This window comes from Silurus meridionalis, chromosome 12, assembly GCF_014805685.1.
Source record: "Silurus meridionalis isolate SWU-2019-XX chromosome 12, ASM1480568v1, whole genome shotgun sequence".
Classification (NCBI taxonomy): domain Eukaryota; kingdom Metazoa; phylum Chordata; class Actinopteri; order Siluriformes; family Siluridae; genus Silurus; species Silurus meridionalis.
This window is the reverse complement of record NC_060895.1, coordinates 9,996,007-10,023,939: the sequence shown is the minus strand read 5'-3', so window position 1 is coordinate 10,023,939 and position 27,933 is coordinate 9,996,007. Positions and strand designations below refer to the sequence as shown.

General features: G+C 37.7%; 3 protein-coding genes across 5 annotated transcripts; 2 read left to right on the top strand and 1 right to left on the bottom strand.

Moving 5' to 3' along the window:
• Positions 1–81: 81 nt before the first annotated feature.
• pdzd3a (PDZ domain containing 3a) lies at positions 82–9,742 on the top strand. Of its 2 annotated transcripts, none has more exons than XM_046862669.1 (11): positions 82–522; positions 2,359–2,386; positions 2,484–2,548; positions 2,636–2,841; positions 3,850–4,054; positions 4,158–4,294; positions 4,375–4,579; positions 6,501–6,697; positions 7,942–8,124; positions 8,277–8,501; positions 9,607–9,742. In XM_046862669.1, exons 1-11 carry the CDS (start codon positions 507–509, stop codon positions 9,637–9,639), a joined length of 1,500 nt encoding a protein of 499 aa, XP_046718625.1. In that variant the 5' UTR covers positions 82–506; the 3' UTR covers positions 9,640–9,742. The 2 variants fall into 2 exon arrangements, with proteins under 2 accessions (XP_046718625.1, XP_046718624.1); XM_046862668.1 differs by lacking the exon at positions 82–522 and adding an exon at positions 1,440–1,487.
• On the bottom strand, positions 9,417–14,902 carry phykpl (5-phosphohydroxy-L-lysine phospho-lyase). Of its 2 annotated transcripts, XM_046862670.1 has the most exons (13): positions 14,716–14,902; positions 13,558–13,676; positions 13,236–13,395; positions 13,051–13,125; positions 12,864–12,951; positions 12,670–12,786; positions 12,485–12,567; positions 11,748–11,973; positions 11,442–11,596; positions 10,788–10,877; positions 10,557–10,687; positions 10,347–10,389; positions 9,417–10,216 (listed from the first exon to the last, which is right to left on the bottom strand). In XM_046862670.1, exons 1-12 carry the CDS (start codon positions 14,772–14,774, stop codon positions 10,370–10,372), a joined length of 1,323 nt encoding a protein of 440 aa, XP_046718626.1. In that variant the 5' UTR covers positions 14,775–14,902; the 3' UTR covers positions 9,417–10,216; positions 10,347–10,369. The 2 variants fall into 2 exon arrangements, with proteins under 2 accessions (XP_046718626.1, XP_046718627.1); XM_046862671.1 differs by lacking the exon at positions 13,558–13,676 and having other exon boundaries at positions 14,716–14,852.
• Positions 14,896–27,597, top strand: ube4a (ubiquitination factor E4A (UFD2 homolog, yeast)). The gene is made up of 20 exons (XM_046862665.1): positions 14,896–15,008; positions 17,719–17,888; positions 19,624–19,800; positions 20,130–20,242; positions 20,354–20,506; positions 22,245–22,404; positions 22,504–22,706; positions 22,806–22,997; positions 23,086–23,419; positions 23,512–23,638; positions 24,646–24,953; positions 25,084–25,216; positions 25,304–25,494; positions 25,590–25,690; positions 25,827–25,940; positions 26,092–26,266; positions 26,361–26,541; positions 26,629–26,776; positions 26,858–27,015; positions 27,105–27,597. The coding sequence occupies exons 2-20, from the start codon at positions 17,762–17,764 to the stop codon at positions 27,238–27,240; spliced, it is 3,231 nt and encodes a 1,076-aa protein (XP_046718621.1). The 5' UTR covers positions 14,896–15,008; positions 17,719–17,761; the 3' UTR covers positions 27,241–27,597.
• The last annotated feature ends 336 nt before the right edge of the window (positions 27,598–27,933 follow it).

Genomic DNA, 27,933 nt, shown 5'->3' with positions numbered 1-27,933 from the left:
TAACCTGGCAGATTTACCTTGTTACATGGGTTTTAGAAAGATAAACCCAATCACTGTGCCTTTAATTACACTTAAAAAAGTTTATTTTTATAAATACAGTATAATGTGAATGCCAATCTCTCCAAAAAACTAAATAAACAAGCAAAATGTCTAAAAAAAAAAAAAAAAAAAACCCTCAATCTGATTCTTTTTTATGGATTGTTTATTCAATTGAATTTTATTTCTACTCATCTTGTTCATTAAAATATTCTAATGTGTTTACTTTCAGTGCCCTAAACAATATTATGTAATCATTGTAAAATCAAAACACTGGGGTTTATTGATGACTGACTCTGAGTCTGATATTGTCTCATAAATCTCAGCTTAAATATTAAACTCGAGTGAGTTAATGTGAAGGAGAAAGGAGGAGTTCTGTCCAGTGAACAGCCTTTGTGCTTGAGGTGTGCACCTTGAACTCAATAACAGTGCAATTCTGTCATCCAGCCAAGACGCAAGCAAGCAACGCCATGAAATACAGCACAGGTAACCGGAACCAGAATTAGTTTGTTATTCACATTTATTTCAATTTGATTTGATCGTTTTATTGTCTGGGGGAAAAAATACATGGTTTCAGATTCTACACAATCAGCAATGTACACTTCATACTTTTTGTTCTGGGATTTTTCATTAGTGTACTTGTGCCGTAATACACATTGAACAGTAGATGTCACCTGTTTTTGAAAGGGGAGTTCTGATATTATTGTTATTATATTATTGTTATAACCATTTTTTATATTGGTATTTTATATTTGCATTTATTTAGAAAAAAGTGTATTTTATAAAACCAGGTATACCAGTTTAACAATTTTCAACATTTTGAGAAACTTGTTTGTATTGAGGTTTGGAAAAATTAGGAAAACAGGTTTTTATAAAAATGTTTCAGTAGACATCTTATGCATGCAACTATCCAAGTATCTGAGAAAGGACTGATATAACCATGTAAAATTGTTTCTACTTATTGTATTTTGCCTTAAATACTGTCAGTTAAATCTTTAGATGGGGGATTTATTTAGTTTTTTTAGTAAATAGGAAAAGCTTGGATTGCTCCTATCAAACATGGAGTAGAGTAATCAAAGGTTCCTCTTAAAGTTACACTCTATGGAAACAACATGTTTGTCTGTTCAGAACGTAACTAAATTAGAGAAGAAATGTGATCCAAGTAATGCATTCAAATTAATACAGAAACTTTAATGTCCTTCTTTTGGCTTCTCCCATTAGGGGTCGCCACAGCGGATCTTTCTCCATACCCCCCTGTGCTCTACATCTGCCTCTTTCAAACCAACTACATGCATGTCTTCCCTCAACACATCCATAAACCTCCTCCTTGGTCTCTCTTCCTCCTTCCTGGCAGCTCCATTCTCAGCATTCTCCTACCAATATACCCCATGTCCCTCCTCTACACATGTCCAAACCATCTCAATCGGGCTTCTCTCAGAACAACATCGCAGGTCTCACCACAGTCCTATAAACTTTCCCTTTTACTCTTGCAGATACTCTTCTATCACAAATCACTCCTGTCACTCTTCTCCACCCACTTCACCCTGCCTGCACTCTTTTCTTCACTTCTCTAACACACACTCCATTACTTTGCACGGTTGACCCCACCTCCACCTTCTCCACCTCTTCTCCCTGCAACCGCACCACTCCACTGCCCTCCCTCTCATTCACACACGTACTCTGTCTTACTCCTACTGACTTTCATTCCCCTTCTCTCCAGCATGTACCTATACCTCTCAAGGTTCTTCTCAACCTGCTCCCTACACTCACCACAAATCACAATATCATCCGCAAAACATCATAGTCCATGGAGACTCCTGTCTGACCTCGTCCGTTAACCTGTCAATCACCACTGCAAACAGAAAAGGGCTTAGATCCTTGATACAGTCCCACCTCCACCTTGAACCAGTCTGTTGTTCCTATTACAAACTTCACTGCTGTCACACTGTCCCCATACATGTCCTGCACCACCCTCACATACATCTCTGCCACATCGGACTTCCTTATACAATACCACAATTCCTCTCTCGGCACTCTGTCATACGGTTTCTCTAAATCCACAAACACACAATGCAATTTCCATCTACATCTTCTATTGCTCTAACTTGTAGCACATCCTTCTCAGCTTGGCCACTCTGCCTCGAATTTGAGGCTGCAGTAAGCAAAATAGTGAAAGTATTTTTAAGTTAATTGTAAACCTCAGTCACACTTCAGTGGGCCCAATAAAATTTTTGACTAAAACTAGATAGAACAATGTATTGTATGGACTGAGTTGCAGGGATATTCACCTTTATTTTAATATTTATTTATTTTCTTTTACAGAAACAGAAGATGCAACAGACAGGCAACAGTAAGTTTACATTATTGATTCATCAATAACTCCCTTGTTGTTGAAGTGATTTATATATTAGCTTTGCTTGTATTTATTACTTTGTTTCAATTCTAAGGAAGTTCACATTTAACCCAAAAGAAGGAATTGACAATCCAGCACTGATGATCTCAGATGACCCAGGTAAACAACATGAAAAATAATATGACATGAAGATCCTTAATAAATATATTTAGTAAATAACACATCAGTGAATGAATCTATTTTCAGAGCCAAACTTATGTCCGAGGTTATGCCTGCTAGTGCGAGAGCAAGGCCAAGGATTTGGTTTTCATCTGCGGAAAGAGAGTGGCTGCAGGGGCCATGTTGTGCAGCAAGTTGCCCCATGGAGTGCAGCAGAGCGCAGCGGTTTGAGAGATGGAGACCGCATTCTGGAGGTCAATGAAGACTTTGTGGACAACCAAGAGTATTCCAAGGTAAGGACCTTAAATATTTTTTTATTATTTGTTTGAGTACTAGCTTATATTTCCTGCTTATTGCATCCTACACAGCATCCTAGTTTCTCCAAAATAAAGAGACTTTTTTCTTTTTTAGTAGTAAACCTATAACAGACAATGTAAAATTAATAATAATTACATAATTATTAAATATCACTCGAATACTCTCATTTTTGTAGAAAATAGCATGAATGTACTTTTAAATCTATATTTTGAATAATTTGTAAAATCATAGTAGGAAAGAAATATTACACCCTGAAATATATAGAATATGTTTACAGTGAAATGTTGATCTGTGTAGCGATTCTGGTGCTAAATTATGGGTCAATGCGATATTTTTTTTTTTACATTTCTGGTGTGAACAGAAGATATTTAGTTTCAACAATCTCAAACATAAGGGATAGCAGTCAGGTTTTCCTGTCAGCTTATACGAAATATAAAGGAACGAAACCGTCCTATCTGATTTGCAATTTTTTTAGCATCTTAAATAACATTGTCATGCATTATGTTATAATAATTAATTATTAGTAATACAATAGACATACAGACAGCAATGCAGGTATTGCTGATTGGGAACAGTTCTGTCTGCGATATGAGATTCATGCTATTTAAAAAAAAATAGGTCATATACAGGCAAGATTGCAATTCCCAATAGCACCACTATTAAAAGATAATCAAATGGGTAATCGTGAAAATAGCTAGCTAGTATCAAAATACATAAACTTACAATTGTATAATTTCAGACCAACATAAGTATTACAAGGTATTAAAGAGCAGTTGTTTAATAATACGGATTATTTAGAGTGGATTTTTCAGGTAATGGAACATGAGGTATAAACACATTTTTATATGAAAGACAATGACAATTTGGTACCTTAGTTTTCTCAGCGTGTATGTACAAAAACAGGAACAATGCAAGCATAAATTCAAGAGGGGATTCAGTGGTGTAGTGTTTTGCTAAAATCTCTGGTTGTGTCTTCTTTAAAGGTGGTGCTGAAGGTGCAAGCATCTGGATTGCAGCTGTGTCTGCTGGTCTTGAACTCTGCGGAATACGAAACAGCTGTGAGTGAAGGAATAGACCTCATGGCTCTGTCCAGGGTTCATCGAGGTGAAGACTGTGCACGTCCTCGTTTGTGCCACATCAGCAGAGAGCGTGGCATTGGCCTGGGACTCAGCATCTTTCCCATTGAAGGTAGTGCATTTTATTTGTACTTGTGCAGCAGAAAAAAAAAATGATAGGGATCTGATCTGCCTACGGTGAATAGATTAAATATGCCCTCTGTGTGTGTTTGCAGGTAAGAGAGGAAAGTATTATGTAAGCCCAGTGAGCGAGGGTCCAGCAGAGAGGGCAGGAGTTCAGGCAGGAGATCATCTTCTCTCGATCAATGGTGTCGTTGTGTCAAAACTCACACATTCTGCACTTATGAAAATGGTTGGTTGCCTTTGCATTCATCAAAACCTTTACAGTTTACTAGTGGTTATTTAACTTCTGCTGTATTTTTTTGTTTTCAGTTTAAAAAGAGTGGCGAATATGTGACTATTTTGGTAATAGACAGCAGAAGCGAAGAAAGCTATATTCGTCGAAGACTGCCCATTCTCCCTGCTTTTGCCAGCACTCATAATCTGCCTCACATACCAAAAACTCTACACCTTACCCAGGGACCACAGGGCTATGGGTTCCTTTTACGACAAGAAAAGCTGCCTACAGGACACATTGGTGAGAATTGCAGCAAGTATTCTTTTATAAAAAATTTGCAGATCATTGCATCATGGTGCTTTTTAAATTAATCTTGCTACTTGTTATATATTAATAACAACTACACACTCACTGGGCACTTTATAAAGATCATTATACTAATACTGGGTAGGATTTGCCTTTACTCTCAAAACAGCTTCAATTCTTTGTGGCATTCCACGTTCTTTTGAGATTCTGGTCTGTGTTAACATGACTGAATCACACATTTCTCGCAGATTTTCAGGCGAAACTTCATGCTGTGAATTTCCTGCTCATCACATCCCAAAATGTTCTAATGAATTCAGATCATCAAACACTTTGTCATGCTCATAGAACCACTAGGAGACAAATTTTGCTTTGTAGCACGGTGCTTTATCATGCTGAATGTAAATGTTAGGTGGTGGGTATATTGTGGCAAAGAGGGGATGTAAATGGTCACCAAGAATATTCAAATAAGTTGTGGTATTTAAACAATGATGGCTTAGGATTAATGGGCTCACAGTGTGTGAAGAAAACATTCTAAACACAGCACCCCTGCAGATTATTGGTGAACCTGTGCCCACAGCAGCCTCAGGTTTCAGTTCATGTCTGACAGGCATGGAACCCAATGTGTTCTACTGCTACTGTAGCCCATGGCATAAGGTTTGATGCATTGTGCATTCTAAAATGATTTTTTACTAACATCAATTGTACAGAGTGGTTATGTGAGTTACTGTAGCCTTTCTGTCAGCTCAAACCAGTCTGGCCATTTTTATTGACCTCTTTCAATGAGTGTTTAAATAGATAGAATTTTCCTTATTGCACCATTCTGAGTAAACTCTGCAGACTGTTGAACATTAAAGTCCCTTTAGATCAGCAGTAAAAAGAAATACTTAAACCAGATGGCTGGCACCAACAATAATGCCAAAGTCAAAATTACTGAGATCACCTACTTTCCATAGTGACTGTTAGTGTTAACATTAACTGAATCTGCAGGTATCTGCATGAATAACTGATTGGATAATTCTGGTTCCTGATAAAGTGCTCAATGTGTATATATTCATGAACAGGGTCATGCTGGAACAGATTTGGAATCATTATTTTCAAGAAAATAGAAAGATTTAAAGCTACAGCATACAGATACATTCTATACAATCAAGTGCTTCAAATTCTTGACAAGAGTTTGTGGAAAAAAAAATATGGGTGTGAGGTTCAGGTGTATAAATATGTAGCTTGTATGTAGTGTGGTCTATTGTTTTGCATATAAGGCCAATTATGTCCATTTAAGTTCCAGGTTGTAATTCTGTAGAATGCGACGAGTTAAAAACAGGGTGAATACTTATTCAAGACTTTATATATAAACTATATTTTAGAAGTTAGTGACATTAAATAACTTTTGACACTAAATACTACAGGAAGTATTAAAATTGGTAGTTAAAATGAAAAGAAAGAAGTATTGACATTTTTGATCACCCATTTACATAAAATGTTATTTTACTTCTTAGATTTGTATAGTAAAGTCCCCAATTAGCTTGTTTTTTGAAAGAGTATGACCCAAAGATTTATTTTCTTTTGCCCACCTTGAAACTAAATCAGTTACACACTGATTTTGTATAGTTTTTAGTTTGTCTGAAGAAAACCATTAACTAAGACCTGCCCTATAAAATCATTTGTGTTACTTACATTAATTACTCTATTGTGAACAAAGATCCAAAAATGATCTTATGATCAAATGTGTACTAATTCAAATAAACTAGTGATTTGATTTGATTTGATATTCAAGTCATAAGAAACTGTATTAATTCACCCTGATCCCAACTCTAACTTTCATACAAATTTGCTTTATTCTGCTCAGGGTTGTACCTCATGTTTTAGTGTGAATTGTTTCATAGTGATGTATTACGTGTCTTCTGGCTCACTACAGTTCACCTGCTGCGAGAGGTGGACCCGTGCAGCCCAGCTGAGGCAGCAGGGATGGAGGATGGGGATCTGCTACTGGCGGTCAATGGAGAGCAGGTGGAGAACTCTGAGCACGAGGAAATAGTCAGCAGAATACGGCAAAGCGGTCAGCAGGTCACACTTACTACTATCTCTATTCAGGGCAGAGATTACTACAAACAGGTGTGTGCACATTCATATTTATACATGCAGATACATGCACACAAGGGTGGAGTGCTACATGTTTGAGGATAGAATTCCAAGATATGCAAAGAATAGTGGCTTAGGCATTAATGTAATGCATAATTTGGCATTCATGTCTTCCTGTGATCTTGCTATGTTACTTCAGGACTGGGTGTTATATATAAACCAGGGCTGATTGCAAATATTCTACACCCTTCGCCACATTTGAACATGTTTATACATGGCTAAATATATGTGGACACCTTACAATCACACCCAAATGTGGGCCTTCCTTAATCTGTTGCCAGAAAGTTGAAAGCATTTAGGTGTCTAGATTACCTTGATCCCTTCACTGGGACTATTAGACCCACACCTGTTCTAGCACGACCATGCTTCTGCATGCAAAGGGCATTCAAGCTTGTTGTAGAAGACCTCAAGTATCCTGCACAAAGCCTGATATCAGTCCCACTAAATAACTTTTAAGATGAACTGGAAAGCTAAATGCTCCCCCAGGCCTCCTCACCCAATTTTAGTCCTTGAACTCACTAATGCTCTTGTTCTGTAGCTGAATGAGCACAAAACACTATAGCACCCATCCAAAATCAAACAGGGGAAGCCTTGCCATAAAAATAACCCTTCTCATAACAGTAAAGGAACACAGAAATGATGATCAGGTTTCTACAACCTTATAGTGTAAAACTATCATGAAGTGTATTTTTTAAGTGTTTAGTTATTCTTGAGCATTTTTTTCTTAAAAGTACTAGTTAAGTACTACACTGATGTCACTGTGAAACATTTTTAGCTTTGTTACAAAGATGTTTAGTTACAGGATAGCGGCAAGGTTTTGCTGTTATATCCTTATTTGCCATTTTCCAATGAAATTCAACATTGTAGCAATAAGAAATTACTATAGAAATAATGGACTTCTTTTGCTATCTTGTCTGACTATAAAGATCTGCACTGCTATCTTTTTAGGTAGAGATAAAGCAAGTATTAAATCCCACTGATAACATTATCAGCATACAGTTGAACAGCATTGTGGAAAATGCATCAAATGATTAACCACAATTGAAACAGACTACCAAAGTCACCATAAAAGCTTACTACAGATTAAATCTGGGATGGCAGTGAAAATAACATTTTTTAAGCTAAAACAACAACTACAGTACATGAAATATCTGTGGAATCAGTGTGTGTTGTGCTGTTTGTGAATTGAAATGCATTCATATCTTGCTTTTCTACAGCTGGGTCTTTCACCACTTATGTTTTATGAAGAATACATTCCACAAAGAGAGCGCTTCCCTACAAACACTCTACCGTCCAACAACCTGCCGTGTTCTCGACTGTGTACCCTTCACAGAGAGGACACAGGATTTGGCTTCAAACTGGCTTATAGCCAGAATGATTATAGAGTCTATGTTGGCCAGGTTCTTGTCACTTTTCTTTTTTTGTTCATAATGTTATTGTATTCACCGTTTCATTTCACAAGCGTTTACAGCTTAGTCATATTAAAACCATACCAGATTAGATTTTTTCAATGAATCACTGATCATCTCCAAACGCTGTTTGTCCCTGCTAGGTGCAAGCTGGACATGCTGGAGACAGAGCAGGGCTGCAGGAGGGGGATGTGATTGTGGAAGTGAATGGGCAGAGGGTGGAGCACGGGCATTTTGAGGAGGTGGTGACACTGATCAAGAAGGGAGGGACTTCTCTGACCCTGCGCGTCATGGACAAGGATGCGTTTGAGAATCTCAGTGCAAGTGGCGTACCGATCGTTTCAGATGTGACCTTGCACAGCACACAGGTGAGAAAATGCATCCAGAAAGAGGACTCTAAAGATATACAACCAAAGGGAGAGTAACTCTGAGATGTATATGCTGAAAAGAAGAAAAAAGTAAAACCTTAAACTTGATGCTGCATTCGCCAGTGGAAATGACTTCACCTGACGGATGTCAAAAACCGATGCTAAAATACAATAACTATCTAACACTTCAAGATTCCTCACCCATAGTTTGGTCTAAAATAAAGTGGAACCTCGATACTCACGACCTTGACACTCGTTCGATAGTTTGCGACTTTTCTTTTTTAACCGGACTAAGAGTAACTCTCTTCTGATATAAAAAAAAAAAAAAAAAACTGATCGTTTGCAAAATGATTGCAAGTGGTTCGAAAGTTCGGAATAACATTTCAAAACAGAGTTTGTACTAATAAATAACATAAAAATGTTTGAAACACTATTTTAACTTTTAACTATTTTGGCTAGTCATTTAACACGTTGTTAGGAGATGTGGGTGGATCTGATCTAATTTGATCTGTATTTACTCAATTAAACAAGATATTCAACATCCCTGCTTTAACACTCATTAGACTCATTGGTATTCTGCAATAAGATTGGATTTAGTATTGTTGATGAAACTATGAAACTATATAGGTTTTCTTATGTTTGTTTTTATAAATAGGCTTTAATACATAGTCTGTCTGTAAAGCCAGAAACCGTTGTAAAGAGGTAAGAGGGGAAAATCTAAGTTAGGTAGTCGTGATTAAAGCTCTGGGTGATCAGAAAGTTAAGAGTTTAACCCCCAGCACCACCAAACTGCCACTGTTGGGTCTTTAACCCTCTCTGGTGTGTTATCATGGCTGAACCTGGACTCAGACCACAGTTTTCTATTAAGCTTGAATATGTGCTGTAATGTACATGTGGCAAATAAAGAGGCTGGGAAAAATTTAGACATTTAATATGATTAATAAATACAAACTTAAGTATGTGTACAGTCGATATGTATTTCTCAGTAGTTTTTGACTTTACAAACACTGTGTAGAAGGATAGCACAATTATTGGTAGCTATAGATTAATAAGACTTCTTAATCATCTTTGGCTTATGCACACAATGCTTTCTTTTTTTGTGCAGGTTCCTGATTCAACACAAGACAATTTTGTATAAAAGTCTATGAACAATAAATCACTGGATTGTTCCTCTCTTGGAAATACGCTAAGCAAACTGACTCTTGCTGAAAACACTAAATGCTGCATCTTTCAACAGATATAGTAAATAAAATGCAGAAGACATTGCGAAAGTGCAAAGACATTGTTGAAGACTTATTAAAGACAATTTTGAAGTTTTTATTATAAATTTTTCAAGATTTCAAGAAAATTCTTTAATATTGTAAATGATGTAAAATTCATTAAAAAAGTTCAAATCCCAGTATCTTAAAGCTGACACTGCTTTTCCCCTGAGCAAGGCCCTTAAACGTAAACTGCTAAGTTGTATAAAATAACTGAAAGTGCCCCTGGATAAGGGTGTCTACCAAATGCTATAAATGTAAATGTTAAAAAGCTTGTGTTTTAAAGTTTTTTGTTTCCCCTTTTAAATCAGAGGAGACCGAAAGCAAGGCAAATGTAAATTATAAAATGTAAATTATAAAATGATACACATGCTCAAAGTATAATTATAGAGTAAAAAAAACTGTTGTGTTTCACGTCCTTGTTTCTTCTTCTATATTGTCTGTTTCTTCGTTGATCTGTGGGGTAAAGTAATTTTCTTGTAAATTTCTTTTTTTTTTTTTAAGGATTTTTATTTTCAGGTAGTCGAAATGTACAAATACACTGTAAAATTACATTTTAATTGCTTTCTCTAATTTTTCTACTAACCATGTGTTTCTGTTGTCCAGGTCTTACAGGCCACCTTCAATTTCTGTAAATGGCCCAAAGTTCATTTTGAATAATAAGAACAATATGTAAAGTAATTTTGCAAAACATTTTTTTAAAAGGAATAAAAGTGTTCTAAAATGTTTTAGAATCTATGTATTATATTAAATATGAAATTGTATCGGTAAATCAGATCAATAATGAGTTTCTCACCTGTGAGTATTTGATCGATATGTTCAGTGACCCTTTCAGCATCCTGCTTGCTGAAACACATGGGGGGTTTAAATTTGACAACGTTTTCCCCTGGTCCATCTGTGCTCAAGCAAATATATTTCTCCTTTAGCCTGGGGAAGTAAAATGAGAGCAAAGGCTTTTAGATCAAGGTAAGTCTTTAATGAACAAAATGATAATGGATTGATTGTCACATGTCAAGATATTTCTTACCTCCTAACAAGCAGTGCTGTTTCTTCTGTTGCTGGTGTAAGATCAACTCTGTCTTTAACCAGTTCAAAGCCCACAAAGAGACCTACACCACTGTGGGTTAATATATTATATATATATATATATATATATATATATATATATATATATATATATATATATATATATATATATATATAAGATGTTTACACTTAAAACAAAGTTCTGTTAAACAGCGTGACAATATCTGGATTAAAAAGACACTTTTCCACGTTTTGAAGTGAACATATTAATAGATTAATAATAAGCACTGTATATTAATGAATAGTTATTATAACAATAATTATTATACATTTTTTTGAAAACCGGCTCAAGTACAGTCATGCCTTTGCCAACTGATACAATTCAAAGACACTGTAAAAAAGGTCATTAGTTGGACTCGGCACCAAAACGCTACACTTGGCGGAAACCTTTTGGTTCTCATAACTCGTAAAACACATCCCCCAGTGAAGCATGATTGTGATAGAATCATATTGAGGGGTTTAGCAGGTATTGTTCAAAGTAGATGAAGCCAAATACAAGCAACCTGTTGTGGAAGACACCTACGACTTATGCTGTATATGTCTTGTAGAAAATGATGCATGGTGTAACAGAGAATGCGGTCACCTCTACACTCACCGCACATCTCCAATAATTTGGTGTTTAGCCTGGAGCTCTCGAAGGAGCTTCATTAAATGATTTCCAACATGGACTGCGTTACTTCTCAGGTCCTCTTTCTCGATCACGTCGAGTACTGCAAGGCCAATTGCACAGGACACCGGGTTTCCACCAAACTGCATTGAAAATAAAGTCAAATAAAATCCTAAAAATCCTGCTCACTTTCCAGAGCACTATGGGACACAACAATAATAATCAAAACAAATAAAATGAAATATATAAACCATAAGGGATCTTTTATGACAAACCAATATAAGAGCATCTCACAGTGTTGAAATACTCGACTCCATTGTCAGTAAAGGCAGCAGCTATCTCCTCTGTGGTGACCACACATGACAGAGGGTGCCCATTGCCCATTGGTTTGCCCATAGTCACAATGTCAGGGCAGAAGTCTTCACCATGGAGCTGAAAAGCCCAGAAGTGGCTTCCCACACGACCAAAGCCAGTCTGAACTTCATCAGCTACAAAAACGCCTCCTGCTGCCCGTATATACCTGTAAAATGCACTTATTATATTATTCATATTTTGTACTGTTTTATTTTAGCAGCAGTATAGAATACCCTTTTAAAAATAGAATACAGTGGAACCTCGATACTCGCGACCTCGAAGGTTCGGAGTAACATTTCAAAACAGAGTTTGTACTAATAAATTTCATAGAAATGTTTGAAAAACTTTATTATTGTAATATTTATTTAAAGTAGTAAATAAAACATTTATGTCAAGTTCTGTTTCTGTTGAGTTTACACTACAGTACATGTACCCTTGAAAAAGGAACCATCAAAAGGAGAGTCAAAACCTCGCCATTTTTTGTTAGTCGTCAGGGGTCATAGAACATAACCCCCGTGAGTATCGAGGTTGCACTGTTTTCTGTTCTGAAGTTGTCCAAAAACTTAAAAAAAAAAAAAATAAAGCATTAAATATCAATATTCCAGTTCCTCTCATGTGTACTGTACAGGCATGTGAAGTAATGTATTTTGGGTGAACAGAACAAAATAAACACCTACTGTGCAACTTTTTGAAAGTATCCTAGAGGCAAAATGATCTGTCCAGCAACACTGGGTAAGGACTCTACAAAGAAAGATGAAATCTATATAGAAAAAAAGAAGAAAAATAACAAAATGAACACATACTGCCAGACAAATCTTTACAACTGTCTCAAATAATTTATGAAACACATTAGACAGCATACCTTACGTCCTTTTTTATGTACTTCATCAATAAGATTCTTAACAGTATTTGCATAAGCTTCGGCTGGGTTGGGATGATCTGCACGGTACAGACCCCTGTAGGTATCAGGGACTGGTGCCTGTGTGAGTCAAACCAGTTTCAATTTTAGCTATGAACAATGTAGAAAATTCTGTATTGTTCATGTTTCTTACCCACCACATGAACCCATTCTTTTTGGCCTGCCAGCTTCCGGAACTTGTAAGGACTTATGTCAATAAGACTGGTAAGATGGCCATGATATGCACTTCAAAAAAGGAAAGCGGCAAAATAGACTTGATCACATAAAAAAACAAGAGTTTCTGTTCAACCTTTCTTGACCATTTAATATTAAAGAACTTCTTACTGATCTAAAACTATAACATCTTCATTTTGGGTGTACTGACGGGCCAAACGCAAGGCGAGGTCGTTTGCTTCTGAGCTACAAAAACAGAAATATTTAAATCTGTTACCATGTTGTGCTTGTCCACAATATTATATACTGGCATAATGCTATTACAACATGTAGCTTTCAAGTGACAAAGCTCTTACCCTGAGTTGACAAAATAGAAGACGGATAGCTTCTTTGGTAGAGTGGCTGCAAGGCGTTTTGCGTACTGGACTATATTATCATGGAGAAACCTGGTGTTTGCATTAAGTAACTCCATTTGAGCTGCTGCAGCCTGAGTGATGTGGGGGTGACAATGACCCACTGCAAGATAGACATCATAACATCATCATCTTTGTAGAATTAAACCGGAAATTTTACACTTTAAGATCATCGCTTCATTTGGATTAAACCTATTCACTGTTGTAGTTCAAAATCTATACAAATAAATGTAATAACATTTTTATAGATTTTAAATACACGTACCATGCTGCACATTGCTAATGCAGTCTAAGTACTGCATCCCGTTCTCATCGTATAAATATTGTGCTTGTGCTCTCACTATTTTCACTGGGTCATGGGAGAAAAAGAGTCGGCATGACTGCCTGTAATGACAAGGGAAACTGTGAGGAGAGTGTTGTTCAGGACAGGTTCAGGAATGCAGCAGTGATAAAGAGAGCATGTTTTTAGATTTCCTGGAATCCAAAGTGCAATTAATTTACTGAGGCAGGACTGTAAAAAAGACACCTGGTCATAAGTATGTGCTTTTTTAGCTTTGCAGTCCACATTTAGTCCAAAGGTGATCAACTCTTCTGGAAAAATGTTCCACTAGATATTGGACTGTGTTTGTGAAGATTTGTGCTGTTTCCGACACAAGGGAGTTAGTTACGTCAGATACTGATGTAGGTGAGATGAGGAGGCCTGGGGTGCAGTCTGTGTTCAATAGGGTAAAGACCAGGGCTCTATAGCCAAATTATGTAAAGCATATCTTCATGGAGTTTGCATTGTGCACTGGGGCATTGTCATGCTGGAACAGTTTTGGGTCTCCTAATTCAAGTGAAGGGATAATGTAATGCTACTGCATACAAAGACCCTATACAACTGTGTGACTTCAGCTTTACGATAACGGTGTGGGAAAGAACCACACATATGGCTGGGAATTTCAGGTGTCCCAATACTATTGTCTATAGAGTGTGTTAGAATCAGAATGATCTTTATTGCCCAGTATTATGGGTCGTGCGTACAAGGAATGTGTCATGGTGTGTTGGTGCTAGAAAAATATGAAAAACTATAAAAATTAGGAAAATAAAATGATAAAATAATAAATACAGATTATAGACATTAACTGTACGGTTTGCGCGTATGTACAGTGAGGCAGTGCAATAAAAGTCTTCCCGAATAAGTCCAATGTGCAGGTATATATAACCTGCCCAGACCTGGAACATGATTCTTTAGACATACGTTATGTTTACTGTAGTCATTTGCTGAGATCACATTTATAAAGTTGAAAAAAAAGCATAAAATAGTACTTAATGCCACTACTCAACTTGTACTCAACAATACCACAAATGAAAATTCTAGACACCTTAATAACGGCAACTCCACAACTCTACGAAATAAAGTCATTATAAGATTTGTTCATACCCGATCAGCTGTTTGCGCATTTTCAAAGTTTGTTCCTTTTGTAAAGTTTCCAGCGCCATTATAGCTGAATCTCCAGTTGGACTGATGAAACCACCGCACTGCTACTCCCGCACCACTTCCAAGTTCTACTTGTTTACAGTGAAATCTCAACGACTAACGTAGATGATGCCCTGACTGGTGACTGCACCGGTGCTGTCGCAGCTTGATGACGTTTTACACATTCGTGTTGATTCCGGAAAAAGCAGTGCTCAAACATATAGCGAGCACCATAACATTACAAACAGCTTACACAGGTATGGCGTTTGCCTTGTTTGATATGTTCACCTTAGATTATACAAATATTACAGCTAATTTCGACGGTTGCGACTTCTTTTTTTTTGCAACTGTGTGAGAAATGTTAGTGTGCTGATTGACGTGCTCGCTCCAGGCTGCTGGGCGAGCTAGCATGTCAGCCTGTTAGCTGCTAAATGGTAGCTTACTTGACAGACAACATCTGTTCTGACAACTGTTGAAATGTTTCGCTTCTTTGACGAGGATAAAAATCGCATTAGGTCATATAACATGCTTATTTTTTAAGGGTAGCACTAAACTCTACTGCATGACACATCAGGTTTCTGAGCTGCAATATACAAAAGAGCAGTGAAAAAAACATGACAACATGGGTCTGGTAGTGTAGTGGACAATGCTGTGGTACTTACTGAGGAAATTGTACTTGCTATTGAAGTGGTATTTGTTGTAGAAGTGGTATTTGGTTGTAGAAGTAGTATTTTGTTGTAGAAGTAGTATTTGGTTGCAGAAGTGGTATTTGGTTGTAGAAGTGGTATTTGGTTGTAGAAGTGGTATTTGTTGTAGAAGTGGTATTTGTTGTAGAAGTAGTATTTGTTGTAGAAGTGGTATTTGTTGTAGAAGTAGTATTTGTTGTAGAAGTGGTATTTGTTGTAAGTGGTATTTGTTGTAGAAGTGGTATTTGTTGTAGAAGTGGTATTTGGTTGTAGAAGTAGTATTTGTTGTAGAAGTGGTATTTGGTTGTAGAAGTAGTATTTGTTGTAGAAGTGGTATTTTGTTGTAGAAGTGGTATTTGGTTGTAGAAGTGGTATTTGTTGTAGAAGTAGTATTTGGTTGTAGAAGTGGTATTTGTTGTAGAAGTGGTATTTGCTGTAGAAATGGTACTTGCTATTGAAATGGTGTTTGTTGTAGAAGTGGTATTTGCTGTAGAAATGGTACTTGCTATTGAAATGGTATTTGTTGTAGAAGTGGTATTTTGTTGTAGAAGTGGTATTTTGTTGTAGAAGCGGTATTTGGTTTGCTTAAGTGGTATTTTGTTGTAAAAGTGGTATTTACTGTAGAAATGACTCTCGCTCTATAAAATAGTACTTACTATTGAAATGGTGTTATAGGAATGGTATCAAACATTTCAGCGGTCATTCCTTCCCTTTGAAAATAGCGTATTTGTAACGTGGACATTTCCGGTTAGTTAAAGCGCACAATCGAAACACAAGGTTTATACACAGTGATATTGTGTGGGACCACATTGTTCATGCTCTCTCAGAACAAGAACTGAGAGATCTGCTGTCAGACAATTCAAGTTTTTATATGACCAAAAAACAACCTGGATGCTAACTAGCAACTCGAGTATATCTACTTCTGTCTTAAACCCACATGATGAATAAGAATTTAATATGAATTCGTTTATAATTTTTTTTAAGACACGTTAGCCTGCATTGTATTCCATACACCTTCTTGTTTATTGGTGCTCACACACAGGCTCAGATGAAGCATTCAAACCCTCACACACACTGTTCCACCGCAACAAGGATCACAGAAACATGGCTACACACTTCACTTGATCTAACCACAAACATTAAAAAAATGTATGAAATATTTATATATGCAATAAGTTATGATAAAACACAACTAATTTTCTCCGGGGGGTCTTGTTCTGCCGATCGGTTTATTAAGACTGCAGTTAGGACACCGGAAGGAGCTCGGAAGATCGCAACAACTGGTTCATTGAACATCGGGGGTGAAACTCATACATTAACTGTAAGATACTTAAATGACAGGAGTCAGTTGTGATCTTAGGAACCTTTACTGAACATAGTGCTGCATTTTACTCCCATCTTAACTCAGCCTGTGCTGGAACACACTAAACATCACTTCCGCAGGAGGAAACTAGCAACACCCTCCCAGTCCTCTTAAAGGAACCACACCATTGCAATACTCAACCAATAGACTACCTTCACCACAGCAGATTAAACAGTGCATCCCTGCACTCTCAAAACTTCTGCACAGACTCTTCTTTTTCCACGATTTCAAACCTTTTTCAAAGTTTTAGTACATTATTATAACTTCCCTCCCTACAATTTAGTAGAATGCAGTTAGCAATGTGATTTATCGTTAGCATAGACATACAAACTTACCCGGTCATGCAAGTGCAATGCACGCTAATAACCTCCCTGGTTTCCTTAGCAACAAACCAAACAGATGACGTTTTGACAGCGTTTGAATTGCTCCAAAGTCACCAAACACAGGATAAAAATCATTCACGAAGTTTGACCAAACTGTTCAGACTTTTCCGATAAGGAAGTAACTGTAGACATTCAGACCACGATTCTCTCGTGTGGACGCACTCGGTCTTAACCAGATAATAATACACGTCTGGATACAGTTTATTTCAGGTTTAACTAAATGAAAAGTTGTCGCCTCAATGTCTGATTTAAGGGGTCTGGTAATCCCACTTTATCATCTGTTTTAGCTTTAATGATTATCGTAACTGTTCCGTTTTAGCTGGACTTAAAAAGTACGTGCACGTCTTTTTTTTTTTTTTTTTTTTGAAGATCCGTCAAAAAAAATGGCACCACCGGAAATGCTTCATCTCAACGCGTTTGTTATTGTTTACTTCATTGAAATGGTCTATGGAAATGGAACTTGCTAGAGAAATGGTACTTGCATCACTGTATTGAAGCCTGTGAAACTAAATGTTCCCACTGTTCCCCCTTGCAGGCTGGTGTTCAGCACATGTGGATGGAGTTGATGCTCCAGTGAAATGACAGACCAGGGAAACAATAATCAGAACATCTCTCGAAACCCTTTTGCTGCTCTTTTTAGTTCGCTTGCTGATGCGAAGCAGTTTGCATCAGGCCAAAAACTACAGCAGCAAGCTGAACCACCATGTAAGTGTCTATGTTCCAGCTGTGTAATACAGTCCGCTCAGGAATTTTCAGCATCCTTGAATCAGATTGGTAAAAAAAACATTATTAAATCAGGACATTGTTTTATCTTAAAGTAAATTTACATCAGGCTACATTGGTGAGATTAAGCTAATTATTATCATCCAAAAACATTTTGTTTCATTGCCAGTTTTAACCATCTATACCAGGGGTGCTAATAATTCTGGAGCTGAATATAAATTAATCAGTAATGTGTAACCTGTATACATGTGGTAGGGGTATCAGAGCTGTTTTTTTTTTTCTGAAAATACTGTATATAAAAATATATATAAATATTATATATAAATATAGAATGAAAAATGAAATGGAAAGAAATAGTCTAAAGTTTGATTAAAAAAATAATAAATACAGTGAAAGGATAACATGAATTTTTACAGCTCATTTCTAGGACAGTATTTAAATATTTAAATAGTAATACAATAATAATTATTATTGTAATATTGACCATGAAAACCTTTTCTTTAAAAGGTCAGATTTTCTTTAACCCTTTTGGACCAAAGAATTTGTTCAAAAGACACTTTGAAGAATCTTTGTTCAAGAACTTTGTTCAAGAATCACACAATTTGGTTTAACGTGGGTTGTAAGTTTTGCTGAATCAAATGCAAAAAAGTTATTTGATAGACGATAATATTTTTCACACATTATAGCTGAGGCTATAATTTGTTATGAAATTTTCCATATCAAATCAGTGAAGAATCATGTGGCAGCTACACAGTGCAAAAAAATTCAGGTAATGTTCTGAAAAAAATGTGATCTCTGTGACTTTAATCATGGCATGGTTGTAGGTACCAGTTGGGCTCGTTTGCAGCTTTCATAAACAAATTTTCTCCAGGGTTTTTCTCACAGTCTTTAGAGTTCAGACAGACAAGTGCAAAAAAACATCCTGTAAACACAGGGTCTGCAGGCTGTAACTTGATGCTGAAATTTGTAAGCTTGAATCGTGTTGATGAGAGATTAGAGGATAATGGCCAGACCGGTCTGAGCTAGAGTAGTGTAAATTCACTCAAATAAGCACGCTTTAAAACAGTGTTCATCAAATTTTGAGGTGGATGAGCTACAACAGGACCGCATCAGGTTTCACTCTTGCCAGCAAAATACAAGAATCTCAGTCTATCATGGACAAGTTGAGAAAAAAAGGCCATGTGATTTGCCAGGTTGGGTTCAGTCTGTACCCATGAAAGCCTCAGATTCCTGTTCATGGCTGACAGCATTGGAACCCGATGTGGCTTTCGTTAACACATCCACCTAAAATATTTTATGTTTTGTGTATGCTGAGATGCATTTCTGCTCAGTGCTGTTGTAAGAAGGGATGATATGAGTTGCTGCATGCTTCCTGGCAGCTCAAACCAATCTGACCTTTGGTTTGAGTTGATCTCAGATCTTTCTGAGAGGCATTTCTACCCACAGAATTGTTGCACACTCGATTTGTTTTTGCTTCCTGCACCATTCTATATAACCTGTTGTGTTAAAATCCCTGAAAATCAGCATTTTAAACCAGGTAACAAAACCATGACATGCTTAAAGTCACAGAGATGATATTTTTCCCTCATACAGCTGTTTGATGTCTGATGATTAACTGAAGATCTTGACTGGTATAAGCATGACGTTATGCATTGTGCTGCTGCTACAGGATTGGTTGAATGGATAACTGCATAAATCCTATAATCATGCCTTACAGCGGAAGAATCCGGGGAGAGCCAGTCCGAGTCTGACAACTCTGTGTCAGACAGCATCGGGGACAACGATGACTCAGTGGCCGAGATCAGCCGCTCATTCCGCTCACGACAGGAACTCTGTGAGCAGCTTAATGTCAATCACATGATCCAGAGAATCTTCCTTATCACCTTGGATAACAGTGAGTGCTCTAATGGCTTGTCCACATCCTCATCACCGTTAATGATCTGAGTTTCCTATATTTATATATTGGTCGAATGCTTTTGAGAAATGAGTCATAGACTATAAGAAAAATGGCTTCTTATGATCTCACAAAATGGGTCTGAGTAACACTGCTTTCCAGAAGTAAGGGAAATGACATCACCATTTTCTGTTAATCATCTTAGTCCTATCCCTGACTTTTCCGAGATTCGGACTTACTGACTTTTGTCCCTATATTTGAATTCCAGTCTTCACAGACTTATTCAATGCTGATACCTATTCATATTCAAATATATTTTTGACCTGAAGGTGACCCTAGTCTTAGAAGTGGTAATGGCATCCCTCTGCGCTGTGTCTTCCTTGAAGAGATGGCAGCTGACCTCGATGGCCAAGACTGGCTCGACATGGACACGATAGAGCAGGTGACCAACAGTCTCAACACTGTTGAAAAATGGCACACTTTCAAAAATAGCTTGTGATTTTTTATTTATTTTTTGTACAAGAGACTAATACATGTACACGTGACTTCCCAGGCCATTTTCAGCAGGCTTCTTTTACTGGAGCCGGGTAACCACCTGATCTACATGACTTCTTGCAGCGCCGTGAACCTGTCAGCAGATCGCGATGCTGGGGAGAAACTAGCCATACCGTACCTTTATGCCTGCTACCAGAGAGCTAAGGAAGAGGTGTGTGACACACAAAACTCTACACAGTTGCATATATCTGCCTGGAGACCTGTGCTAACCTATAGTGAGCCTTAGTGCAATAAGATGCAAAAGTCAGTACATTTCAGTCCTTCTTTTCCATTGTCCACTGATCAAATGTTTAAGCAGTAATCTATGAAGCACTGAGCTTTCTTATCAATATTTGTGCTGTTTGTTTTATGTTCGAGGTTGGAAGCTATAAAAAAAAATGGATGAGTGATGTGATTAAAAGTCCTCGTTTTCTGATCACCTGATCATCACACCCATATGTAGGTCTTCCCAAATTGTTCCCACAAATTAGTAAGCACACTTCTCCAATAGGATGACTCTGTGTGCTGTTTCAGCAAGACTATGCACGTGTACACAAGTCATTGAGATCATTGAAGACGTGGTTCTTGCAAAGCTCTGACTTCAGCTCCTGAACACCTTTGGGATGAACTGAGCACACCCCAGGCCTCTTCCCCTGACCTGGCTAGTACTCTTGTATCTGAGCACAAATCCCTATAGTCATGCTCCAAAATCTAGTGGAAAGCCTTCCCAGAAGAATGCACCTTATTATAACAGTACAGGGGAATAACTCTGTAATGGGATATTCAGAAAGCACATATGAGTGTATTTGAACAAATTTAGCAGATCCTCTGTTGCGCTTTTTCCAATCAATTGCCCTCATGTTAATTGTTCAGCTGAAGCTGAAGATCGTCAGACCAGAGAATAACTACAGGGCTAGAGACATTAGAGCAGAAAAAGAGTATTCTATTTACCCTCTCTGGTTTGATATCTTCTTCTTTTTCTTTTTCGGCTGCTCCCATTAGGTGTCGCCACAGCGGATCATCCGTCTCCATACTACTCTGTCCTCTACATCTGCCTCTTTCACACCAACTACCTGCATGCATTCCTTCATGGCTTGCTTAAACAAAAAGTTGAATCGACAGAGAAAAAAGGCTTATTCTACCTGCATCAGATTTGAGGCAGTGTTTCATAAGCTAGCCAAAAGAAAGTGTGAAGCATCACTATATATCAACTAAAGTGATGATCTTCTTTATAGCCATAAATGAATTATTGATTAGGGCTGTCAAAATGCAAACGCAAATTAATTTTAACGGCACAAATCTGATTAATTTCTGTTGAACCATTTTTATAAAAAATATAAATATATTAATAAACGACATCCTTTCTTTACCGAGATATAAAAGAAAAAAACTCCACCGAAAAAATTATATTTAGTCACTAATTTGTTTTACTGATGCGCCAAGTTTTAAATCAAACACCAAAATCCGCCATGACGCACACATCCGGCAATTAAAACTGTCCATGTGGAAACATTCGGTTTGGCGCCCTGATGATTTACATAATTTAAAACACCATAATAATTAAATATTTTGTTTTCATGCTCTATGTTGAATATGGTTTGACTAATAATAAACATCCATGTTTGTTCATACCCATGTAGAATAAAGTATTAAAAACTTGAAAAGTTTAATTTAAGGTACATTTTAGAACAGACGAGTAAACTCCTGACAATCATCGCAATGAAACATTCAAATCTCTTGACAGCCCTATTATTTGTTTCAATAAATTAAACCTCACCCTGAAATACTTCAAATATACGTATGCTTCCATTTAAATATGATTCTAGCCTGCAGTGATATAGTGGCATATGAAGGGTGTTTCCAGTGTGATTGTTTTGTTAAAAATTATTCATCAAATTTGTATCAAACAGGTCACGAAAGTGCCAGAGAAGTTGCTGCCATATGCTGTGCGCTGTAAGAACCTGACCGTGTCAAATGCTCGTACAGTGCTGCTTACTCCAGAGATCTACATCAGCCAGAATGTGTATGAACAGCTACTGGACCTGCTGCTGGAGGCGGTCAACAGAGCGCGTATGTCATTGCCATTACATAATCACTATTGTGATGTGGTAATATACATTCTTTATTGATATTTTTTTTTGTTTTGTTTTGTTTTTTCAATGTTTGCAGATATCGACGAGGTGGTGGAATTTTTAGAGGAAGTTATCGCTGGCCTTTTGGCTGACCAGGAAGTGCGCACTTTTGGGGAGGTTATGGTGCCAGTATTTGATATTTTCCAGGGTCGTGTGAAAGACTTAGATCTTTGCCAGCTGCTGCTTTATTCCTACTTGGAAATCCTAGTATACTTCAGTCAACAAAAAGACATTGCAAAGGTTTGAGCTTCGTTTCAATTAATGCGATTATGAATTAGTAGAAAAAACATAAAAAGCCTTATAAAAGTGAAAACTTGTCTGATTTGTCCACTCTTGTAGGTTTTGGTGGAACACATTCAGCCCAAAGATCCTATTAATGGACTTCAGTATCAGAAGAGTCTTCTGGGCACTTTGTTAAATATATCATGTCTGCTGAAAACCCCAGGAGTGGTGGAAAACCATGGCTTTTTCCTCAACCCCTCCCGCTCCAGCCCACAGGAAATGAAGATTCAGGAATCTAATATCCACCAGGTAACAAAACGCTGCTTGTCTTGTTAGTGTGTTTGAGTATAGAATTCAGGAATATTTTTCTCTTTGTTTTGTCTATTTCCTTTATTAGTTTATGGGCCAGTTTCATGACAAGCTGCATCAGATTCTAAAGAATCTACTGCAGCAGTCGACAGAGACTCGTCACCTTCTGCTCTCGTGGCTGGGCAACTGCTTGCAGGCCAACATGGGTCGTGCCAAAATCTGGGCTAACCAGATGCCTGAGATTTTCTTCCAGATGTACGCTTCAGATGCATTCTTTTTAAATCTAGGCGCTGCCCTCCTCAAACTCTGCCAGCCCTTTTGTCGCCCTCATTCTCCGAAACTCCTAACCTTTAACCCCACTTACTGTGCACTTAGAGACTTGAGTGAGGAAGAGAGACGCAATAGGAATGTGCATGCCAGAGGTAGGGTATCTGTCTTCCTTTTTGAATGTTGCACATGTATTTTCTTATCAACTCCTAAAGGTCATAAACAAATCGCATACTTCCCTTTCCAGGGCTTGAAAAAGAGACATGTCTGATTCCTGTTCCGTCTCAGCAAACTGTTGAATTTCCCCAATCATACAGCCTCCTCACAGAGAACCTGATCCTCACTCAGCTCACCCTGCACCTGGGCTTCCACAGGTCATTTCTGCTCTGTTACCTACATACTCACCTACAAATGTAAAATAACATTAAACTAATACTAATATGGGTATGGACTGTATAAATGAGAAGGTTATAAGCACCAACTAGTAATTGGAGTCCATTACTATATTACCAGGATTAATTCATTATAATAATAACAATAATAGCTTGGGTGTTATTGCTTACAATTTAGCAATAACACCCAAGCACAAAATAAAGTTACAAATAAATATATTCAATACAACATGTTAATACTGGAGTATACTGTAGGTGCAAACATGATATTGCTGATATACAACTATTCTATAAACAAAAATAATTCATAATAAAGGCCATTTTAGATTCATTCAAAATGTGCCCGTTTGTTCTGTTCATTTTGGATAGACAATAAATTTAGGAAAAAGATCCTGAAGAACTTGCACTGTGTTTGCAGCTCATCAGATAGCAAGCTCAAATTGGATTGTGCATTAAATGTGTTTCAGGTGAACTTTAGTGTGGATGTAGAAATCAATGTTCCATGTCCTCTTTATATGTGAAAAATTTATATTTTATGTATTGTTAAAATATCTAAAGTATTGTTTGCCTTGTCTGCCAATTATGTCAAAAATACTGATGCACAATGAATGATTCCAAGCTAATATAAGCATTCATGGAACACCACTGAACAAATAAAATCAGTGTTGTAGAATATGGTTTTTATATTTGTTATTCGTCATTATAATAAGCAGGCCAAGCATTTACATGCTACACTTATAGTGGTGTAGAATTGAATTATCCATTTTATTGACATTAGTAACATTTCTGGTGTTTTTCTCCCCTAATATGCAAAAAAGCATAGCAATATAGCAAAAAATAAAATGACCACGTTAACACTACACGTGTGTAACCCTACTCAGGCATTGTAACACAATTTGCTTTTGGAAAACAGCTCAAACATTTTTAATTTCTTCCTCTCATAGACCTCATTACTGATCAAAAACAATTATGTAAATTTCTCTGCACAGAGTACATGATCAGATGGTGAAAATGAACCAGTCGCTGCATCGGCTGCAGGGCACGTGGCGGGAAGCACAGCTCAGTGGAGGGCCAATGGCAGAGCAGCTACGGGAACAGTTTGAGCGCCTCATGACCGTTTACCTGTCCACCAAGGCTGCTGCCACTCAGCCTGCCATGCTCCAGAACTGCCTCAATCTGCAGGCGTCCTGTGCCTCTCTGCTTGTACAACTCAGTCTGGGAAACCAGGGGCCTGAGCACATTCCCCTCTCCTTCCCTCTGCCTCCACTACAGAACAGCCTGCTCTGCTATGTGCCAGGTGATACAGCTTCTTATTAATAAGACCTCTTTGTGGTCTCAAATACCTGTTAGAGGCGATTAGATATTTCGTATAGATTTGCTGTATTTCAGCATTCGCCAAAGTATATCGGGCTTATGTGCTTTTGCAGAGTTTTTTGCTGATAACATGGGCGATTTCTTCATATTCCTGCGGCGCTTTGCCGACGAGGTGCTGGAGTCATCCACGGAAAACTTGGAGCAAGTCTTCAACTTCATCACGGTGTATATGGGAAATGTAGAGAGGTGGAGAAAACGTTACCTTTTACATTCTCTACGTGTGTCTTTTCAGGTGTTATGTTATTGATATCAAACGTACCTGTTTACTGGCAGAATGAAAAATCCACATTTGCGGGCAAAGCTGGCTGAGGTTTTGGAGGCCGTGATGCCGCATATGGATTCCGCATCACCCGGAGCTCCCCAGACTATTATGTTCCAGCGACAGAGGGCGTTCTGCTCCTACTGCCATGCACCCCATCTAGCCGAGGCTCTCATCACTGTGTTTGTTGACATTGAGTTCACTGGTGAGTTTCAAATCACCTTTTTTTAACACGTCATCTATTCTCTGTCACTTGTGATGGCATACCTGTGTTCTCTTTCCTTTCATCTATATTTTTAGGTGATCCTCACCAGTTTGAACAGAAGTTTAATTACAGAAGGCCCATGTACCCCATTCTGAAGTACATGTGGGGAGAGGAGAACTATAGAAAAAGCATTAAGGTAGAAAAATATTGAGGGAAAGTTAATTGCATTAAAAACTGGCCTCTTTTTTGTAAAAGGTAGCAAATTGTTGTACTTTTGGTTTGTAATTAAATGCAGGTTAAAAAGATCCTGAAGCTTTTGTATGTTATTTTAGCATTTGGCAGACTTCGCATCTGAAAATCTTGAGGCCATGAATCCACCACTCTTCCTGAGGTTTCTTAATCTGCTCATGAATGATGCCATTTTTTTACTAGATGAGGCTATACAGGTATTCGCTTTTGACTGCATATTATTTTATATATGTATTGTGCATTTGTAGTGCTGCTCAGATATCTGACAGTGAAATACCTATGTGAAATGATTGTGTGATAAATTGATTTAGCTGAACCCTTGTTCTGTCTGGGGGGTTTTGGTTTTAGTACCTGAGTAAGATCAAGCTCCTACAGATAGAACGGGACGGTGGTGAGTGGGAGGGTCTGGCTCCTGACGCCCGCCGAGAGAAGGAGTCCAGTCTGCAGATGTTTGGACAGCTGGCTCGCTTTCACAATATCATGTCGAATGAGACGATTGGAACCCTGGCTTTTCTGACATCGGGTGAGATATGTGGTGGTATTTTGTGCCTTTAAAGAACCATGATGAAATATCATTGAATTTCTTGGTGATTATAATTTTCTTTTTTTTCTTTCAGAAATCAAAGGCATCTTTGTTCATCCTTTCCTTGCTGAAAGAATCATTTCCATGCTCAATTACTTTTTGCAACACTTGGTGGGACCCAAGATGGGTGCTCTGAAAGTGAAAGACTTCAGCGAGTTTGACTTCAAGCCTCAGCAGCTTGTGTCAGACATTTGTACTATCTACCTAAACCTGGGGTAGGCTCTTTTATATCTATTTAACATGTGTACATTTCCAGCAACATCATCAAGGGCTTCAACTAAAACAAACAAAAAAAATTTCAGAGATGAGGAAAACTTCTGTGCCACGGTCCCAAAGGATGGGAGGTCGTATTCCCCCACTCTTCTCTGTCAAACTGTTCGAGTCCTAAAGAAGATCAACAAACCTGGGGATATTATAGTGGCTTTCAGCCAGCTAGCAGATAAAATAAAGGTTTGATGCATTATTGGTTCTTATTATTATTATAACTGTTGTTGTTGTTGTTTTCCTTAACTTCTAAACTGTGTCATAAAGTCTTTGGCAGACCGGCATCAGCAGGAAGAAGAGACCTACTCAGATGCTCCTGATGAATTTTTAGATCCCATTATGTCAACCTTGATGCTCGATCCTGTGGTTCTTCCTTCCTTCAACGTCACAGTCGACCGCTCAACAATAGCACGCCACTTGCTTAGGTGTGTTGCACAACGTTCTGTTCATATACTTTCACACACGAGCTTCTCGGCCTGATTTTCGTTTTGATCTCATCTTTTTTGTCCTGCAGCGATCAGACAGACCCTTTCAACCGCAGTCCACTCACCATGGACCAGATCAGACCCAATGAGGAGCTAAAGCAACAAATCATACAGTGGCTAGCTGAACATAAGCAGGGGGGCGTGCAGATGGGACCCAGTGGCTAACGCGCTCACACACACATGCACACAAACACACAAAGCCGCCAATCTTCTGTTTATACATGTCTAAGCCTCCTAAAAAAAACAGGACACAATTTTGCATCACAGGAGCGACACACACATCTACTGACATGGTATAATCTAAATGACTCTGTTAAAGCCAGATAGATTAAAATAACCTACACATCTGTCTAAAGTTGCTTTAATTAATGTCAGCTCAAAATCATTGCCTGTAGTGCTATAAGGTCTAACTGCGCAGCAAGCCTTTATATTGCTGCAATAAAAAGTCCATAATACTTGCTGTCTTGCTTTCTGCCCTGTAAAGAATTTTTTGTTAGTGTGTACAGACAATATAAAGATCTTTAAAAAAAAATAAACTAGATAGTTACATAGAGTTATCCTCTATCTTTAAGGAAGGCAAGTTTAATAAACTGACATTTTGGTTATCATACTCGCGTGATCAACTAAAACAGTATTGCTGTGCTATTCCATTTGCAACAGAGGTACAGAATTCTTATCAAGCGGCTGTTTTATCGATTTACTGCCGTGATCATTTTTCACAGTGTGTTCTTCAGTAATAATTGTGTGAAATTATACCTGGTATAATTTTAATATTTGAAGCTTAGATTTTTGCAGGACAGACTGAATTTACCATCAAGTAAGTAATAGTACCTGTTTCCTCTTATTTGCATTGCACAT